Genomic DNA, 22500 nt, shown 5'->3' on the forward strand with positions numbered 1-22500 from the left:
TTTAACATTTAAAACCTGGCAAATGGTGCATTAGACTTTAACGTGCTACAAATGGTTAATTAAGGACAAGCTAAGATCATCAGCCCAGAGGTTGGGTCTTGGGCGCAGTTGGGTGTTCCAACAGGACAATGACCCCAAACACACCTCAAAAGTGGTAAAGGAATGGCTAAATCAGGCTAGAATGAAGGTTTTAGAATGGCCTTCCCAAAGTCCTGACTTAAACGTGTGGACAATGCTGAAGAAACAAGTCCATGAACCAACAAATGTAGCTGAACTGCACCAATTTTGTCAAGAAGAGTGGTCAAAAAGTCAACCAGAAGCTTGTCAGAAGCTTGTGGATGGCTACCAAAAAACTTGCCAAGGGACATGTAAGCAAATATTAACATTGCTATTTAGACTTAGACTTAGACTTAGACCAACTTTAATGATCCACAAGGGAAATTGTTCAACACAGTAGCTCAGTTACAATGATGGAAAGGACAATGCAGGTATAAATAGACTAATATAGCTATAAAAAATCTAACATATATACGAATATATACATAATATGTGTACAGAGTAATTTATATACAGATATATTATATTATGTCTATAACATAAATACAATATAAACCAATGACCATGTACAATATTACAGTATATACAGTCTATATGACAGCAGCAGCATAAAATGGAGAGTAGGTCCAGCAGGAAATAGAAAATAGACATTATAAACAAAGAGAAGTAGCTAACATGTCAGGTGTCAGGTAATAGGCAGATGTCATCTATTGCTGTATGTATATTTGCTATAAACATTAAAAATAAAGCAAAAAAGAAAGTAAAAAGAAGGCAAAAGGTAATCAAAAAAGGCAAAAATTAAGTAAAATATGGTAAAAGAAGGTAAAAGATAAGAAGGTAAGATATTGTGAAAAGAAAGTCAAAAGTAGTAAGAAAAAAGTTTTAACAAAGCTAAAAAAAAAAGTCAAAGAAGGCAAAAATAAGTAAAAAAAAAAAATTTGTTTTAAAAAGGTATACTAAGGCAAAATAAGGTAAAAAAGGTAAAAAGAAGATAGATGGTAAAAGGTGAGGAAAAGAAGGTTAAATAATTAAAAGTATCGGTAAGAAAAAGTAAAAAGAAGGTAAAAAGTAGTAAGAAAAGTTTTTAAAAAGTAAAAAGAAAGTAAAAGAATGCAAAAAAAAAGGAAAAGAAGGAAAAGGAAGGTTTAATGCAGTGGTCCCCAACCACCGGGCCGCGGCCCGGTACCGGTCCGTGGACCGATTGGTACCGGGCCGCGGCCGCACAAGAAATAAAAAAAAAATATATATATATATATATATATATATATATATATATATATATATATATATATATATATATGTATGTGTGGGAAAAAAATCACAAGACTATTTCATCTCTACAGGCCTGTTTCATGAGGGGTTTTCCTCAATCCTCAATCTCCTGAGGATTGAGGAAAACCCCTCATGAAACAGGCCTGTAGAGATGAAATAGTCTTGTGATTTTTTTCCCACACATACATATTACGCTCTACCACGGTATCGAGCACTATTTTTTGGATAATCTAATTAAGACATATATATATATATATATATATATATATATATATATATATATATATATATATATATATATATATATATATATATATATATATATATATATATATATATATATATATATATATATATATATATATATATATATATATATATATTTTTTTTTTTTTTTTTTTTTTAATTAAATCAACATAAAAACACAATAAATACATTATATATCAACATAAATCAATACAGTCTGCAGGGATACAGTCCGTAAGCACACATGATTGTATTTCTTTATGACAAAAAAAATTATATTTTTTTTTTACTACCCTTCCCTCCCCCCCGGTCCGTGGGACAAATTTTCAAGCATTGACCGGTCCGCAAGTACAAAAAGGTTGGGGACCACTGGTTTAATGTACGTAAAATAAGGTCAAATTAAGGCAAAAAGTAAGTAAAATAAGGTAAAAGACTGTAAAAAATGGCTAAAAAAAATTAATATAAGGTAAAAATAAGATAAGGTAAAATGTACACTACCGTTCAAAAGTTTAGGGTCACCCAAACAATTTAGTGGAATAGCCTTCATTTCTAAGAACAAGAATAGACTGTCGAGTTTCAGATGAAAGTTCTCTTTTTCTGGCCATTTTGAGCGTTTAATTGACCCCACAAATGTGATGCTCCAGAAACTCAATCTGCTCAAAGGAAGGTCAGTTTTGTAGCTTCTGTAATGAGCTAAAGTGTTTTCAGATGTGTGAACATGATTGCACAAGGGTTTTCTAATCATCAATTAGCCTTCTGAGCCAATGAGCAAACACATTGTACCATTAGAACACTGGAGTGATAGTTGCTGGAAATGGGCCTCTATACACCTATGTAGATATTGCACCAAAAACCAGACATTTGCAGCTAGAATAGTCATTGACCACATTAGCAATGTATAGAGTGTACTTCGTTAAAGTTAAGACTAGTTGAAAGTTATCTTCATTGAAAAGTACAGTGCTTTTCCTTCAAAAATAAGGACATTTCAATGTGACCCCAAACTTTTGAACGGTAGTGTATATATATATATATATATATATATATATATATATATATATATATATATATATATATATATATATATATATATATATATATATATATATATATATATATATATATATATATATATTTTTTTTTTATTTTTATTTTTTTTTTTTATTTTTTTTTTTAATTAAATCAACATAAAAAACACAATATATACATTATATATCAACATAAATCAATACAGTCTGCAGGGATACAGTCCGTAAGCACACATGATTGTATTTCTTTATGACAAAAAAAATAATATTTTTTTTTTACTACCCTTCCCTCCCCCCCGGTCCGTGGGACAAATTTTCAAGCATTGACCGGTCCGCAAGTACAAAAAGGTTGGGGACCACTGGTTTAATGTACGTAAAATAAGGTCAAATTAAGGCAAAAAGTAAGTAAAATAAGGTAAAAGACTGTAAAAGATGGTAAAAAAATTAATATAAGGTAAAAATAAGATAAGGTAAAATGTACACTACCGTTCAAAAGTTTAGGGTCACCCAAACAATTTTGTGGAATAGCCTTCATTTCTAAGAACAAGAATAGACTGCCGAGTTTCAGATGAAAGTTCTCTTTTTCTGGCCATTTTGAGCGTTTAATTGACCCCACAAATGTGATGCTCCAGAAACTCAATCTGCTCAAAGGAAGGTCAGTTTTGTAGCTTCTGTAATGAGCTAAACTGTTTTCAGATGTGTGAACATGATTGCACAAGGGTTTTCTAATCATCAATTAGCCTTCTGAGCCAATGAGCAAACACATTGTACCATTAGAACACTGGAGTGATAGTTGCTGGAAATGGGCCTCTATACACCTACGTAGATATTGCACCAAAAAGCAGACATTTGCAGCTAGAATAGTCATTTACCACATTAGCAATGTATAGAGTGTATTTCTTTAAAGTTAAGACTAGTTTAAAGTTATCTTCATTGAAAAGTACAGTGCTTTTCCTTCAAAAATAAGGACATTTCAATGTGACCCCAAACTTTTGAACGGTAGTGTAAGTAAACGTAAAAAGGTAAAAAGTAGTTAGAATAAAGTTAAAAAGACAAGTAGAAAGAAAGTAAAAGAAGGTCAAAAGAAGGCAACATGTACAAAACCCACAAAGTGAAGTTGACAATGTCATGTCATGAAGAAGGAAAAGTACCTTCCATATGAGGGGGTGTGAACAAGTTAGGACATAAACCATGGTCCCAATGTCACGTGAAAACATGTCCTTTGGCAGGTAAACTTGCCAAGGGACATGTAAGCAAATATTAACATTGCTATTTGCTATAAACATTAAAAAGAAAGCAAAAAAGAAAGTAAAAAGAAGGCAAAAGGTAATCAAAAAAGGCAAAAAGTAAGTAAAATATGGTAAAAGACAGTAAAAGAAGGTAAAAAGATAAGAAGGTAAGATATTGTGAAAAGAAAGTCAAAAGTACTAAGAAAAAAGTTTTAACAAAGCTAAAAAAAAAAGTCAAAGAAGGCAAAAATAAGTTAAAAAAAAAAATTGTTTAAAGGTATTTATAGGCAAAATAAGGTTAAAAAGGTAAAAAGAAGATAGATGGTAAAAGGTGAGGAAAAGAAGGTTAGATAATTAAAAGTACCGGTAAGAAAAAGTAAAAAGAAGGTAAAAAGTAGTAAGAAAAAAGTTTTTAAAAAGTAAAAAGAAAGTAAAAGAATGCAAAAGGAAAAGAAGGAAAAGGAAGGTTTAATGCAGTGGTCCCCAACCACCGGGCCGCACAAGAAATTTTTTTTTTTTTTTTTTTTATTTTTTTTTTAAATTAAATCAACATAAAAAACACAATATATACATTATATATCAACATAAATCAATACAGTCTGCAGGGATACAGTCCGTAAGCACACATGATTGTATTTCTTTATGACAAAAAAAATATATATTTTTTTTTACTACCCTTCCCTCCCCCCCCGGTCCGTGGGACACATTTTCAAGCATTGACCGGTCCGCAAGTACAAAAAGGTTGGGGACCACTGGTTTAATGTACGTAAAATAAGGTCAAATTAAGGCAAAAAGTAAGTAAAATAAGGTAAAAGACTGTAAAAAATGGTAAAAAAAAATTAATATAAGGTAAAAATAACATAAGGTAAAATGTAAGTAAACGTAAAAAGGTCAAAAGTAGTTGGAATAAAGTTAAAAAGACAAGTAGAAAGAAAGTAAAAGAAGGTCAAAAGAAGGCAACATATACAAAACCCACAAAGTGAAGTTGACAATGTCATGTCATGAAGAAGGAAAAGTACCTTCCATATGAGGGGGTGTGAACAAGTTAGGACATAAACCATGGTCCCAATGTCACGTGAAAACATGTCCTTTGGCAGGTAAACTTGTCAAAGGACATGTAAGCAAATATGAACATTGCTGTATGTATACTTTTGACCCTCACATTTGCTCACATTTTCATGATAAATTCATAAAAGAAGCAAACTTCATGAATGTTTTTTGTGAGCAACAAGTCTGTGCTCCAATCACTAGAAATGATTGTAAACTCCAGACATGATGTTCTTTACACGTGTATGTAGACTTTGGACGGGGACTGTAGAACCAGGCACAGTACCTTGATGACTTGTTCAAAGGCCAACGCAAGAGTGAGCATCATTGGTCTCTGAGAGGGGATCATCTGTTGGTCGATGGTGTTGTAGAAGTTGGCCACCTGCAACGTGGCACCACTACGTCACCTTGTGAACGCCAGACGCTGACAAATAAAAAGCTGTCACCTGTTTGAGGACAATGGCCTGCCTGTGGAATTTGTCTGCAGTATTGGCAGCCAGCTGAATCTTGGCAGGAATAGCAAAGCCCAGAGCGGAGAGCTGCCTGACCTCCCTGAGCAGACTGACCAGTCGGTCTGAATAATGGATCTTCAGCCGGCCATCGCCATGGTCCAGTTCCATCACCCGATCACTGGCCTGCAGACTAAAGCCAGACAGCCGGTGTACATTATCATACCGCACAGGTTTAAAAGATAGCCCGCGCACCTGAGGCCGGACTTTGGATCGGCCAAACCGGACAAGACGTCTCTGGACCAGTCCTCAAACTGCTCCTCCTCGTACGCCCTCAGGACCTCCAGCAGGTCATCGCAGAAACGCAGGTAGGTTTTGAAGCCTGACAGGTCCGACAGCAAGGCCTCGGAAATGCGGACGCAGTCTTCCACCTGATGGAAGTAAAGGTGAGCGCACAGGACAGCAAACAGGAAGTTAATTCCATGTCAAACAAAATGTATGACGTGTAAAAAACTGCTGTACTGAGAAGAAGTGAACAGGTAGCTTCAAACAGTCAATCAGTAGATGAGTATCCATTTTATTTACAACCCCACAGCTGCCACCATTTGGTGATTGCAGTCCTGTGTGGACGTGGAAAACTGAACTATATAACTAACTATATAACTAACTATATAACTGTAGCTGTATAAATGTAACTATATAACTGTAACTATATAACTAACTATATAACTGTAACTATATAAGTAACTATATAACTAACTATATAACTGTAACTATATAACTAACTATATAACTAACTATATAACTAACTATATAACTGTAACTATATAACTGTAACTATATAACTGTAGCTGTATAAATGTAACTATATATTACTAACTATATAACTGTAACTATATAACTTTAACTATATAACTAACTATATAACTGTAACTATATAACTAACTATATAACTGTAACCATACAACTAACTAAATAACTGTAAATATATAACTAACTATATAACTGTAACTATATAACTGTAACTATATAACTGTAACTATATAACTGTAGCTGTATAAATGTAACTATATAACTAACTATATAACTGTAACTATATAACTGTAACTATATAACTGTAACTATATAACTGTAACTATATAAATGTAACTATATAACTAACTATATAACTGTAACAATATAACTGTAACTATATAACTGTAACTATACAACTGTAACTATATAACTGTAACTATATAAATGTAACTATATAACTAACTATATAACTGTAACTATATAACTGTAACTATATAACTGTAACTATATAACTGTAACTATATAACTGTAGCTGTATAAATGTAACTATATAACTAACTATATAACTGTAACTATATAACTGTAACTATATAAATGTAACTATATAACTAACTATATAACTGTAACTATATAACTGTAACTATATAACTGTAGCTGTATAAATGTAACTATATAACTAACTATATAACTGTAACTATATAACTGTAACTATATAACTGTAACTATATAATTAACTATATAACTTTAACTATACATCTAACTATATAACTGTAGCTGTATAAATGTAACTATATAACTAACTATATAACTGTAACTATATAATTAACTATATAACTTTAACTATATAACTAACTATATAACTGTAGCTGTATAAATGTAACTATATAACTAACTATATAACTGTAACTATATAACTGTAACTATATAACTGTAACTATATAACTGTAGCTGTATAAATGTAACTATATAACTGTAACTATATAACTAACTATATAACTGTAACTATATAACTAACTATATAACTGTAACTATATAACTGTAGCTGTATAAATGTAACTATATAACTAACTATATAACTGTAACTATATAACTGTAACTATATAAATGTAACTATATAACTAACTATATACCTGTAACTATATAACGGGGGGTGTATATTGTAGCGTCCTGGAAGAGTTAGTGCTGCAAGGGGTTATGGGTAGGGATGTCGATAAATGCGTTAAAATGTAATATCGGAAATTATCGGTATCGGTATAAGATTTTTCTTCATCCTGCTCCTTCTCAGGCATTGGTGTGTAACGGTGTAACTGAATAATTGTGTTATAATTGTCTATCAAAGATGCACATCAATGAAGGAGATAAATAAAAATGAAATGAAATGAAATGAAAAATCGGTATCGGTTTTTTTTTTTTTGGTTTTTTTTTAATTAAATCAACATAAAAAACACAAGATACACTTACAATTAATGCACCAACCCAAAAAACCTCCCTCCTCATTCACACAAAAGGGTTGTTTCTTTCTGTTATTAATATTCTGCTTCCTACATTATATATCAATATATATCAATACAGTCTGCAAGGGATACAGTCCGTAAGCACACATGATTGTCTGGTCCACTAATAGTACTAACCTTTAACAGTTAATGTTACTCATTTTCATTAATTACTAGTTTCTATGTAACTGTTTTATATTGTTTTACTTTCTTTATTATTCAAGAAAATGTTTTTAATTTATTTATCTTATTTTATTTTTTTTTTTTTTTTTAAAAGTACCTTATCTTCACCATACCTGGTTGTCCAAATTAGACATAATAATGTGTTAATTCCACAACTGTATATATCGGTTGATATTGGTATCGGTAATTACAGAGTTGGACAATATCGGAATATCGGATATCGGCAAAAAGCCATTATCGGACATCCCTAGTTCTGGGTATTTGTTCTGTTGTGTTTATGTTGTGTTACGGTGCGGATGTTCTCCCGATATGTCTTTTGTCATTCTTGTTTGGTGTGGGTTCACAGTGTGGCGCATATTTGTAACAGTGTTAAAGTTGTTTATACGGCCACCCCTCAATGTGACCTGTATGGCTGTTGACCAAGTATGCCTTGCATTCAGTTATGTGTGTGTTAAAGCTGCATATATTATGTGACTGGGCCAGCACGCAAAGGCAGTGCCTTTAAGGTGTAGTAGAATTTCTGACCTTTGACCTATAGTTCATGTCTGTCAAAAATGTATGCTCATTTTGATTTCTCTTCCTCTTCTGTGGGACAAAAGTGAACTTTAAGTCGTGCCAACCTGTCTAGTGAATGTGTTGACTGTCTAAAAGATTCGAGTTGTTATGGAACAGATAGGGAAAACAAAACAAGACATTGACGCACTAACAAGAGAGATAAGAAAGGGATAAAGCCAAACGAAGAGAGTGTTTTGGGCACCATCTTTTTCATGGTGACGGGCGCGCCCGGGGGGGAAACTTTCTGTGTGCTAGACAACTCAACCCAACCATTGTACCATTTGATTATGAGTAAAATAAAACTCTTCTGTTAAATCTACTTTGGTTCTCATTGACAACCTGGACTTTCCACTACAAAATTGGCGTCACGAACTAGGATGGTCCAGAACTCTGCAAGTCAACATCCGCTCCCTGCTTCTCTCTCAGGCAGACAACGCTTGCACGCGCGCATCTAATAAAAGGTAAGCTATTTTGCTTATTGTGTAAAAGTTGTCTGTCTGAAGAGAAACGGGATCGGTAAAATGAAAACTGAATTTTTTTTTCATAAAAGATAGTTCTCCAAAAACAACCTAGACTGGGGCATGTGTTGGTTGGTTTGAGTTGTTTTATATGTGATCATTTGTCTGTGTGTTTGTTGAAAATTTGTAATCTCTTGTTTTTAACAAATGGGGATTGTTGATAGAATTTTGGTGGTTTGGAGTGTAGAAGCATAGACGATGTGAGACGAAAAATTTCTTTTAACCTCTTCATCCTCTGTCGTTGTTGGCAGAGGATGCTTTTTTCTGCAAGTACATGGTTAGCCGGAGTTGGACACAGCGAAATTTAAGGCAAGGTTGGCTAAACTGATGTGACATTTGGCCCACACAAATTTATGACGTCTATGAAGGTCCTACGTATCTGTCTATGTGGAAGCTGCAGCCGGGTAAAAAGCCTGATATAAGGTGATCGTTCAGTGACTCCGGTAGAGGAGATCAACTGAGCCAAGTTGTCACGAATTTGGAAATTTGCTGCAGTATAGATGGATAGAGTAAGGGCTCCATATGGTAGAGCCTTGGTGAAACTATATGGACTGACCAGACACGATGTACTGTAGAAATTGAAGGGTGATTCCTGGTGATTCTACAGCGCCTTAGGCTGTTATCCGTGTTGGTCAGGAAGGAAAAGCAGGATTTGCTCCGCTGAATGGGTTAATCGCCATTATATGAGTAAGAATGACCTGCGTGTGTGTGTTATGAGACGGCCGATTCCACAAAAGCACGCGTGCATTAGTTGTTTATATTGGTCCGGACCAGGGGGGAGTGTTTTGTGGGATAAAAATGTGTGTGTTTTTTAAATTTATATATATATATATCTGCGTATTTTAATAACTTTTGTGTAGCACCTGGTTTCTTATCTGTTTTAATTCTCCCTCATGCTTTTGTGAGAGTTCCCTCACGCTTTTTTCGCAAACACGCTGACAGGCAAGACCTGGGAAATTGTCGGTTATGTGTGTGCGTGTGAGAAAATAGACAAAGTTATGTACAGAAAACACATGAGTGAATGATCCATCCATATAATTATTTTCTTTCGCTTATCAAGAGGTTGGATCGCGGAGGCAGCAGCCTAAGCAGGGAGGCTCCCCCTCTTGGGCGCTGCGAGCGAATTCCAGTCATTTGAATTTGTTTTTAACTATACTGGTGATTGTGACTGTGCGATATTACAGTTGTTTTACACACTGAGATTTTGAGTACGGGAAAAAAGGCTCTTGCTCGCTGGTAAATTCTCTGTGTGTGAGTGACTGTGTGACGCATATAAAAAAAAAAAAAGCTGGGAGACATTTTGAGATAAGAGTGTGTGCGTGTGACGAGGCTGTGTGAGTGACAGCTGCGTGAGGCATTGGTTCGAAGAGGAGTGACACTGATAGCATTGAGCTAGGTTAGCATTGTGTTAGCATAGCATTGGGCTAGGTTAACAAAAGTTTGCTTACTGAGGCATAGTAAGGCTAAGTTAGCATCTAGCTTGGCATTACTAAGTGTGGTTGAACAGTTATTCTCAGTCTGTAGAGTGTGCTAGTAGTACGTGCTTGCTAAGTCCAGTAAAATAATACATATATGGAAAATTACACGTTTAAATATCAATCAATAAATACGGATTGTGGGACATTGAAACATTGTTTAATTCATCATTCATTTATATGTCTAGTATACTTTTTTTTTGGTACAGCCTTGTTGCTTATCTGATCCATCCAGTTTCTGTGTGGAAGTTGAGTCAAACACACACGCACGAACATCATAGATTAGGACACACTGTAACTTTGGAATTAATAGTTATACAACAAATAAATTAATAATATTGAATTTAAATTTGAGAAAGATAAATTGATTATACATTGACATTTTAATTTTTTTTAGGAATAAACACACAATAAAATAAAAGTTAAATTTATATTCTAATACATCTAAGGGCATCTGTGAAACATAGAGTCTGAAGAAGTACAGATAAGAGCCACTCAGCGCCATTGTCAAAACAAAACGTAGAGAAGCGTTAAACAAATTCTAATCAGAAGGAAGACAGACCAAAATATGAGAACTTAAGTAAACAGACAGCAAGTAAACCAGAAATAATAATGTAAATAAATATCAAAGAAAGCAAATTTTTATGTGACATTGGTGCATGTAGAATTACAAATAGAGAATAAAACTAAATGGAAATAACTGTCTGCAAGATGAGCATGACGTCATGAATTGTGCTCGGGTTAGTAATAGATAGATAGATAGACAGATAAAACGTTATTGATTCCTTCAGGAGAGTTCCCTTTGGAAGAAGAACTAAAAAGTAAACAGTAACTAATAAGGGTATAAATGGAAACAAAATAGATTCTATTAAAAGAGAAACTAGGCATTAACGACCATGATATAAAAAAGTATTGCACTGTTATTGTTTTGCATTCCCTGTCATCCTAGCCCACCAAAGAGGAGTTGTACAGTGTAATGATGTATGAGACAAAGGATTTTTCATAGGCTAAACCAGTAGTTCTCAAATGAGGGTATGGTGTTTCCGCCCGGATAAAAAAGGGAGGTACTTGAAGGTATGCCAAGGGGTACCTGAGATTTTAAATATTTTAAAATAGCGACAATTCAAAATCCTTTATAAATATAATTATAGAAGAATAATTCTTCAACAAAATAAATATTTAGAATTAAGTTCACGAGCCCAGATGGATCTCTATTGCAATATCCAAAGAAGGTTGATGATTGATTATATGTATAGAAATCTTTATTATAATTTAATCACTTGTTTAATTTTTAAAACGTTTTAGTTATTCTTATTTTTGTTTGTTTGTCCAAATAAGTCAAGTAAGACCACAACAAATGAGCAATATGGTGCACTGTTATACAATTTAATAAATCAGAAAATGACATTATGCTGTATTTTATTTCTTTAGTTTACTGGGAAAAAAGGTTGAAAACCACTGCCCTAAATCATATCTAAAGCTAAAATTATTTTATAAGACTGATTATTTTGGATTATTGTATTTGTATTGTGAGAGAAGGAGAGAAAGTGAGAGAGAGAGGAAGAGGCGTTTTTCATGCAACAAAGTGAAATGAAAGAAAATAAAAGCAACATTAAAATGCAGACAATAAAAATAAACAGTGCGGACGTTAAAAGTTAAAAGATTAAAAGATTTAGCTGAAAGATAAGGAGAAACGTGAATAAAAACATTCCTTTGTTTTGGAGAGTATCACGCACAGCAGGAGGTCAGAGTGCAAGCATGACAGCTTGCTCGCGCCTACTGATAGACAAATGATAGGTTAAATTAACTTATACATAATCTTTAAGTGAATTAAAAGGGTACTTAAATACACATGAAGTAGTACGTATAATCTTTGAATTAAGGTTATTGATTAGCAATTAATGGGATAGTTAAGACTGTAATTTAAAAAAAAAAAAACGTGATATACAAAATTGAACTAACCGAGAGGATATGAAAACGATGGGTGTACATGTTTTGAGTTCCAAATTCTGGAGGAAAAAACCTCAACAAAACGTAAAACGATTCAGACGGACTTGGGTGGTAGCCACGGTTGTGCTAGGTCAAGCGAGGGTGGAAAGGATGTGCAGCCGGGGGACTGCCAACTTCTCTGAACAAGACAAGCTCCAAAGTTGTAGCTAGAACATGCTCACAAAAAATACAGGTGTGACAGCAGGACGAACAGCAGGATACAAACAGACCCCTGCTGGACATAAGTGTCAACGGACAATGTTCAACACAATCTTTGAAGCATTCCTTTGTGGTCAACCTGCACACACCTTGTAATGACCTGCTTACGAACTGTGCCCTGACAATTCAATACCGCACAGAAGGAACTTCCTGATGTTGCCTGACGGCACGACATCAGCTGACAACTACGGGGACGCCTCCCAGGAACGAGTGGAGGACGGGGACTGCTCCAACTGTCCTAGCACTAGCTGACTGAGGTGCGTCTGTGTGCCCTGCCACCCAAACCGCCAAAGTGTATGATCACCAATTAGACGACTCATAATAGGAGCCTTTTGACTCTTATATATGGTGGGACTCAAGGTATGGTTGCTCATGTGAACTATCCTTACAACAATTAGAATGGTATAAGATGGACAACTAATGACCCAATCCAATTTTTCTTGATTCATTTTCAGACATCCTCAAACAGCATAGTATGACAGAAGTAACGTCATGGAGGACGTTAATCTGGACTGGTTAAATAAGACGCGTAGAAAGAAACTTAAGGATATTATAAACGGCTTCTATATGATACAAATGAAAGCAGCCCTACTAGAATTACAATTGGATGACAAAAATTAAAGAGAACATCTGTAAATACACGAATACAAAACCAGAAAGAAGAGTGTTAAAATAAAAATACCATTGGATTCTAATAAAGACATGAGGACTCAGCTCTCATAAGAGCAATTAAAAAACAGGTCTAAATACAGATCGTATGATTTAAAAGTTTGGAGGAACAAAAGTTACAATGTTTATGCGGAAGTCTAAGGCTGACTTTCACTTAGAATTAATTAAAGCTGCAAAAAGGAACAATAGAGAGTTATGGAAAACCAGATACAAACTTACGGAAAGAGAGCAAACAAGAAACAACACTATAACATTAAATATCAATGGCGCTACTATCGCAGACAGTCTGGACATAAGTAATAATTTTAATGAATATTTCATCCAGTCTGTACAAACCCTGAATAAAAAATCCCTCAAAATCAGTGCAAATAATTGTCATTTATTCAGGATGGACTAATTTTAGAATTAACAAATGAAACAAAGTTCAACAAAATCTTCACTGCATTATCAGACTCACGATCTAGAGATATATATATGGGTTGGACACTATCTTCCTAAAAACATATAAGGATTGTATTATTGCTCGTATAACAACGATTGATAAATAAATCAATAACGGAAAACACTTTCCCTACCACGTGGAGAAACTGCTACTATAATTAAATCCATAAAGCAGGAAATAAAGAAGACCAGAACATGTACAGACCAATTAGCCTTCTCCACGTTATAACAAAAGGAATAGAAAATTTGAAATTAAAAAGTGGCTTTGGAGCAATCAAGGCTGCTCAGACGGTCACTAAGAGGGGCATTATGTTGACACATCAATTTAATGAGTATTATATTTATCTATGAGAGCATTTTTGTTGTAAATTGTGAGGTATGGCTGTTAAAATCTTGGTTGTTTTTACGAATGATGACAGATGTGAACAAGAGCATGTATGGTCTTTGTGTGATGATGTAAATAAGGTGTGGTTGTATTGTATGGTAAGTATGTGTCCATGAAGGGGCATTTGGTGACTTTTCTTATAATTGATTACATGCTACAGTATGATTATTTTTGATTAATTATTGATTATTATGAATGTATATATTTATTATGATTAATTAGTGTCATAATTTTATTGCTTGATTTGTGGATCCCCTTAATTTAGGTAGCCAGGGACTACAGATGGAAAGTAGCTATTTAGATATAATCTGGTACAGAACATATCTGTTTCTGAACTTAATGTTTCTGTGCATTGTCCCATCATAGATAGACTAAATTAAATACAACTATTTAGTGAATTATTGAGGCCACAATAATTCACTAGGTGTTGTAAAATATCAAAGTACTATTGCAAAAGCGAACAGTGACCTCAAACATGACCTGTCCTCCGCCTCTGTTCTTGCTGCACTTGACTATCAGCTGTCTTTTCTTTTTCTTGGATGTTTCTGAAACTACTAATACTACTACTACTACTACTATTACTATTACTACGACTAACACTGTCCCTGTGAGAGGGACAGAGGGGGGAGGTGAGTTTGGATTGGGTCAAGTTTGAGCGTGTTGAGGTTTTATTTAATGGATATGATCAATCCGGTACAAGGATAAAGGAACGTAATGATTTAGATTGACAATTCCAGTGGTTGGCGGAAGCAACCCCAACCTCAAAGGAGGGTGCCAATTCAGTAATTAAATGTTTTGTGAATGATCTAATATCCCGACATGGTTTCCCCAAAAAGATTAGGTCAAACAACGGCACCTATTTTAAGAAAACAGGTTAATCTTCTTCAGTCACAAGATCAGCACTTCTCAGGACCAGCAGCTTCCTAGGAAGGTGGAAAGACCATGAGACCAAAATGGTAAGTTTGCAAAATGTAGAATTTGTGTGCCAGTTCCTCTGTGCAGATTTGAGGATGAAAGCAGCCACTCCAGATTCCCTTGCACTCGCTAAGAGGGGCACGGTCAAAGCCGATCCAGGACCAACACCCGATACCTGACTGGAAGGAACCGAGAGGAGAGACAACACCTTGCCAGCGATGACGAGAACAACTAAGGTTGCCAGCCAATATGTCCACCGGGACTCCAGCAGCTGTGGAAAGAAGTGTCGGGAGTGCCGAAGCAGCGAGGAGGCCTGAAGCAAGCCGAGGGCCTGGACCAAAGCCCCAACGCCCCATACTCTGCCCCAGCCTTCCCCAAAGCCCCCACAGCTCCAACTCTACCTGAGTTTTCCCCAATTTCGGCCAGCACGCACATGCCACTGAACAGTCTGCCCAATGGACTGAACCACACCCCAAGAAGAGACAGAGACAGACTGTTTGAGTGGATCTCTTTCTTCACCAAGGCAGCCAAAAGCCCAACGAGGTGTCGGCAGGCCACCAGCCTGAGGCACCACCGAGCCATCCATACGAGCACTAATCGAACATGGACTCATACGAAATTCAGTTGTGTGTACAAAATCAATTGGTAACTACATTCATTGCAAATGCCGGGAAAAATAATAATGCAACAGCTTACAGTCATAAGTCTATATTAATTCTAAACCAGATCTTGTTTGATTCATTATTAATGTGAAAATACATCTTGAATAAGCATATATGTATTCATCTAATTATGTTCATGATCAAAGTATTTTGGTATTACGTTACTAACTCAAAGGGTAGGCCACTAATTGTGTTCTGTGAGATGGTTTTACTGCAGGCTGGTAACAGCGATCGCTCTGAAGGAGGGTCATAGACGGAATTTTTGCCTCGTATAAAAACATTGAGGTTTTTGCCTCTATCTGCGGTAGAGATTTAATTTAGTGGTCTATATCAGAAATTGTTTTGGTCCAGGGTCTTAAGACCCTGGAAGGCGGGTATGTAGTAGAATTTCTGACCTTTGACCTATAGTTCATGTCTGTCAAAAATGTATGCTCATTTTGATTTCTCTTCCTCTTCTGTGGGACAAAAGTGAACTTTAAGTCATGCCAACCTGTCTAGTGAATGTGTTGACTGTCTAAAAGATTCGAGTTGTTATGGAACAGATAGGGAAAACAAAATAAGACATTGACGCACTAACAAGAGAGATAAGAAAGGGATAAAGCCAAACGAAGAGAGTGTTTTGGGCACCATCTTTTTCATGGTGACGGGCGCGCCCGGGGGGGAAACTTTCTGTGTGCTAGACAACTCAACCCAACCATTGTACCATTTGATTATGAGTAAAATAAAACTCTTGTGTTAAATCTACTTTGGTTCTCATTGACAACCTGGACTTTCCACTACAAAGGTTTATTGGCGCTCTGTACTTCTCCCTACGTCCGTGTACACGGCGGCATTTTAAAAAGTCAAAAATTGTACTTTTTGAAACCGATACTGATCATTTCCGATATTACATTTTAAAGCATTTATCGGCCGATAACATCGGCAGTCCGATATTATCGGACATCTCTAATTATTATTTATTTGTTTGAAAATTTAGGCTTTTTCTCGATTTTTTTTCGTACAATTTCACTGTTTTGTCGCGGGCCAACAAAACTCGGCACTTTGGACAGCATATTTACAGTATAGTTACCTTATGAATGATGTGCTGCACCCAGACTATTTTGTTGACCACGTCAGAGAGGTTCCTGCTCACGAGTGGTCCAGACTTCTCTCCTGGACTTCCATGGCAGCGACTCTCAAAGTCTGTCTTCAGGCCTGCGATGAGAAGTGTATAAGTAGGGATGATACTCGAAACCGGTTTTCCCGGTTGTTCGATAAGAAAAGAACCGAGTCCTCTGACTCAAATCCCTTTTTGAGAACCGGTACCCGTTATCGAGACCACTATAGTAAAGAAAAAGAGTTGGTTCTTTATTCTAATCCCTCGGAACGAATCCCGTCCTGACCAGAAATGCTCCGTGTGACATCACAATAAATGGCGTCACGTAGCTCAGTCATTAGGCGCAGATGGCGAAAGCAGGAAAAAAATGGACGGGAAAAAGCGCTCCAAGGTGTAATAAAGTTCAAAACAAAAGGTATAATCCAATGAATAACTTTACTGAGAGATTTGAGCAGGGTACAAACACATTTACGACCAACCGGAAACATAGCAACCAGGCTAGCAACGCACCTCGCAACGTTCTTAAAACAACCGCAGCACATACATATATGACATCTCCCTTTTTTAACTTTTGTTTTTCTTTCCTTGTAAACGTTACAAAATCACACTGTATATGTGTTGTCTAATTATAAATAATGCAGACGAGGCGTGTTGGCTGAGTTCTTGACGTTTGCTTTCACAGCGTGCTCATAACCTCATTCTTAGCTGCCGGTTGACGACATGCAACAACACTTTTCAGGGCTACCGCGCGTGCTCGTCACTCCCGTTGCATGCTGGGTAGTGTAGTTGTTGTAATATTCCCTCGCTCATAACATCTTTCCCCCTATAAAGAAATAATGTTAACTCAATAAAGTGTATTTCTTTTTTTTTTTAGCTTTAACTTTTCATTTTTTAGCATTGTAACCATATTTGCAAACAACTTTTCTCTTCATATAATTTTTTTTTTAATAAAATAAAATAAAGTGCAAAAATGTCAAAGCATCATAACAAACAGTTATGTTAAATAGCAGCAGAAGTGCACTTTTTGGAGAGCTGTATTATTTCCAGTTTTGTGCCCAAGGGACTGATTTTATTTAACACTATATTATTATTTATACACCTATAGTGATCACAGAGACAGGTTGTTTTTGTGTTACTGTATATATTTGTTTTTCTGAAAAATCCCACTTAATATACTTTGGGTAACAACAGTCAATATTTATTTATTTTATTTTATATTTTTAGGGGGTAACAGTCAATATTTATTTATTTATTAGATTAAATTGTTTTCTTATATAATAAAAGTGAGCTTTTGTTAAACCAAATATTGTGTGTTTTTTTCCATAAGGAATCGGTTCGATAAGAGGATTCGATAATAGGCTCGAACTCGATAATTTCTTATCAAACATCATCCCTATGTATAAGACAGGTGACAACATGAAGTAGACACAATAGTACCTTTGTTGTAGTCCAGTAGTCTGGCCAGCAGAGTGTCCCTCTCTGACTGCAGCTCATGTCTAACAGTGGAGCGTCTGATTAACTCTTTGTGCTTCTGAAACACCTGCAGCAACTAGGAAGCCACAAAAGCAGGTAAGCAAAGGTCGACATTGTGTTCACGTTGCACAGTACCTGCTGAGGGTTGTCTTGCACGTCTGCAATGTAGCTCTTCAGTCGGCCTGCCACCTCCCGCTCTGACGGAGCCATCATGCGCTCAAACTGAGCCACCGCTGCCCTCCAGAGGGGCTGGAAGGACGAAGCACATTTAGGCAGGAACATCTTCTACTTTTACAAAATGAATAGGAATGATGGCTTCTGACGGATGCATATATCCACATTTATCCATAATTAAGAGTTACTTCTTTCTATATTTCTATAGTCATATTTTAAATAGCTAATGTTCCATCTTGTACTCTTTTCATTGTTTTGATCGTCTCATGACAAAGTGCTTGCACTGTGGACGGCCTTGAAGTAGGAGGCAGAGAAGAGGAGTCCTCCCTGCTTCCCTTCTCGGGCCGACTTGAGATAACGGACACAATGGGCATCTGTGCGGCCGTGAGGGCGGGGGGGGTGGGGGGGGTTTGGGGGGGATATTGAAGAGGAGAGTGCATTCCGGGATGTTGTCGGATCAACTTGGGCTACGCATTCGTATGTGTTGTTCAAGGCTGGTCTCTATTCTCAAATATTTGACAATAAATTACAAAATACCTATCCTGTGCTTGGTGGTACATTTGAGTTCAGTTTATATGTCATCTAAGGAACTTGGGACTGACCAGCGTTTTACATCCCACTTGGAGGAACATCTGGTCAAACGCAACACTTCTCACTAGGGATGTCCGATAATGGCTTTTTGCCGATATCCGATATTCCAATATTGTCCAACTCTTTAATTACCGATACCGATATCAACCGATACCGATACTGATATATACAGTCGTGGAATTAACACATTATTATGCCTAATTTGGACAACCAGGTATGGTGAAGATAAGGTCCTTTTTTTTTTAAATTAATAAAATAAAATAAGATAAATAAATTAAAAACATTTTCTTGAATAAAAAAGAAAGTAAAACAATGTAAAATCAGTTACATAGAAACTAGTAATTAATGAAAATTAGTAAAATTAACTGTTAAAGGTTAGTACTATTAGTGGACCAGCAGCACGCACAATCATGTGTGCTTACGGACTGTATCCCTTGCAGACTGTATTGATATATATTGATATATAATGTAGGAACCACAATATTAATAACAGAAGGAAACAACCCTTTTGTGTGAATGAGTGTAAATGGGGGAGGGAGGTTTTTTGGGTTGGTGCACTAATTGTAAGTGTATCTTGTGTTTTTTATGTTGATTTAATAAAAAATAAAAAATAAAAATAAATAAAAATAAATAAATAAATAAAAACGATACCGATAATAAAAAAAACGATACCGATAATTTCCGATATTACATTTTAAAGCATTTATCTCATTTCTCTCTCAGAGTCTAGAAAAAGGCTTTTACAAGTCGAATCCATTATTTCTATGGGCCTGTTGCCAAGCAAGCACATGCTAACACTATTTGCTAGCTTTTTAGCAAATTGTGTACGTTTAATCATAAAAATCATGAAATGTGATACTTAGAAGTATGCTAACGCCTCTCTTATGTTATACAAATAACATAAATATAACATTTTGTGACCGGCTGTGTCAAATATACACAATTGACACAAATTGAAAATCATATATGGAAATCAATGTTTGTACAAAAAAATGATAATAATAATATTTTGTTTAATCAACGCTTACATTTCTAGATAAACTTTAGTTTTTTTTTGTTTTATGCCCTTTTTTCGTCAAAACCTTGTTTTTAATGTCCCCTTAATATTGAAAGTGGAGTATTTGATGTGAAGTAATTGGAGTCAATAATTCACATAATTTTTTTCAATTTAAAAAATTGTTTCATGCCCTTTTTGTCAAACAAAATGTTGTTTCTATATAGCAAACACACAAAATATGCAATATTTTCTCCCAAAAAAAATGTTTGACAATGGAATTTTTGATGTAGAGTAATTGGAGACTTAAATAGGTCAATAATGCAAGATTTTGATTCATTATTATATTTTGAGCAATGGCAGTTTTAAAGGAAAAAAAATTGGTGTTATCAGAGTCAACATCGCAACTTTTTATCGTTACATTTCACTTCTTGGCTCTTTTATTCTACAAAACCCAAAAGCATTGAAGTTGTCACGTTGTGTAAATGGTAAATAAAAACAGAATACAACAAATCCTTTTCAACTTATTTTCAATTGAATAGACTGCAAAGACAAGATATTTCATGTTCGAACTGAGAAACTTTGTTATTTTTTGCAAATATTAGCTCAATTGGAATTTGATGCCTGCAACATGTTTCAAAAAAGCTGGCACGAGTGGCAAAAAAGACCGAGGAAGTTGAGGAATGCTCATCAAAGACTTATTTGGAACATCCCACGGGTGAACAGGCTAATTGGGAACAGGTGGGTGCCATGATTGGGTATAAAAGTAGCTTCCATGAAATGCTCAGTCATTCACAAACAAGGACGGGGGCGAGGGTCGCCACTTTGTCAACAAATGCCTGAGCAAATTGTTTAAGAACAACATTTCTCAACCAGCTATTGCAAGGAATTTAGGGATTTCACCATCTACGCTCCGTAATATCATCAAAAGGTTGAGAGAATCTGGAGAAATCACTGCACGTAAGCCATGATGTTACGGACCTTGGATCCCTCAGGCGGTACTGCATCAAAAAGCGACATCAGTGTGTAAAGGATATCACCACATGGGCTCAGGAACACTTCAGAAAACCACTGTCAGTAACTACAGTTGGTCGCTACATCTGTAAGTGCAAGTTAAAACTCTACTATGCAAAGCCAAAGCCATTTATCAACAACACCCAGACACGCCGCCAGCTTTACTGGGCCTGAGCTCATCTAAGATGGAGTGATACAAAGTGAAAAAGTGTTCTGTGGTCTGACGAGTCCACATTTCAAATTGTTTTTGGAAACTGTGGACGTCGTGTCCTCTGGACCAAAGAGGAAAAGGCGCAAAGTGTAAAAGCCAGCATGTGTGATGGTATGGGGGTGTATTAGTGCCCATGGGTAACTTACACATCTGTGAAGGCACCATTAATGCTGAAAGGTACATACAGGTCTTGGAGCAACATATGTTACCATCCTAGCAACGTTTTCATGGACGCCCCTGCTTATTTCAGCAAGACAATGCCAAGCCATGTGTTACAACAGCGTGGCTTCATAGTAAAAGAGTGCGGGTACTAGACTGGCCTGCCTGTAGTCCAGACCTGTCTCCAATTGAAAATGTGTGGTGCAATATGAAGCCTAAAATAGCACGAGGGAGACCCCCGGACTGTTGAACAACTTAAGCTGTACATCCACAGCTCACCTCAGTGTAGGGGTTGTATTGGAGAGGGCTGAGGCCGGAGAAAGGTTCAAACACACAGTCAGAAGACAGGGCCTGCTGCTTTCCTCCTGGTAACAAACGCAGTAACTTCTCGTGGAAAATACGCAGCGACAACACCTGATGAGCACAGACAAAAACATTACGCATGTACACATAGATAATACGTACTATTTACCGCAGCGGTGTCCAAACTTTTTCCACTGAGGGCCGCACACGGAAAAAATTTAAGCATGCGGGGGCCATTTTGATATTTTTCTTTTTTTAACCATTAGGGCTCCTGGGGACCATAAAGGGTCTCAGTCATAAAAATGTAAAAAATAAGTCAAATTATTATTATTTTTTATTTAACGCTTACAGTAAATCTCTGTATCAACTTCAGGTTGATATAAAGTAAAAAAAATTATGCCTTTTCTGTAGGGATATCCGATAATGGCTTTTTGCCGATATTCCGATATTGTCCAACTCTTTAATTACCGATACCAATATCAACCGATACCGATATCAACCGATATATACAGTCGTGGAATTAACACATTATTATGCCTAATTTGGACAACCAGGTATGGTAAAGATAAGGTACTTTTAAAAAAAAATTATAAAATAAAATTATATAAATAAATTAAAAACATATTCTTGAATAAAAAAAAAAGTAAAACAATATAAAAACAGTTACATAGAAACTAGTAATGAATGAAAATGAGTAACATTAACTGTTAAAGATTAGTACTATTAGTGGAGCAGCAGCACGCACAATCATGTGTGCTTACGGACTGTATCCCTTGCAGACTGTATTGATATATATTGATATATAATGTAGGAACCAGAATATTAATAACAGAAAGAAACAACCCTTTTGTGTGAATGAGG

General features: G+C 35.7%; 1 protein-coding gene across 5 annotated transcripts in view; it reads right to left on the bottom strand.

Annotated features, from left to right (window-relative positions):
- The window catches only part of dync2h1 (dynein cytoplasmic 2 heavy chain 1), a 303505-nt gene that overhangs the window by 244775 nt on the left and 36230 nt on the right, over positions 1-22500 (bottom strand). For all 5 annotated transcript variants that reach the window (XM_062067256.1, XM_062067259.1, XM_062067258.1 and 2 more), the window contains exons 8-14: positions 21616-21750; positions 18329-18442; positions 18158-18269; positions 16694-16818; positions 5581-5756; positions 5323-5518; positions 5163-5258 (exon numbers count right to left, since the gene is read on the bottom strand). In XM_062067256.1, coding sequence (XP_061923240.1) covers positions 5163-5258; positions 5323-5518; positions 5581-5756; positions 16694-16818; positions 18158-18269; positions 18329-18442; positions 21616-21750 — 954 coding nt within the window. The remainder of the gene's footprint in view (positions 1-5162; positions 5259-5322; positions 5519-5580; positions 5757-16693; positions 16819-18157; positions 18270-18328; positions 18443-21615; positions 21751-22500) is intronic.

This window comes from Entelurus aequoreus, linkage group LG13, assembly GCF_033978785.1.
Source record: "Entelurus aequoreus isolate RoL-2023_Sb linkage group LG13, RoL_Eaeq_v1.1, whole genome shotgun sequence".
NCBI lineage: Eukaryota > Metazoa > Chordata > Actinopteri > Syngnathiformes > Syngnathidae > Entelurus > Entelurus aequoreus.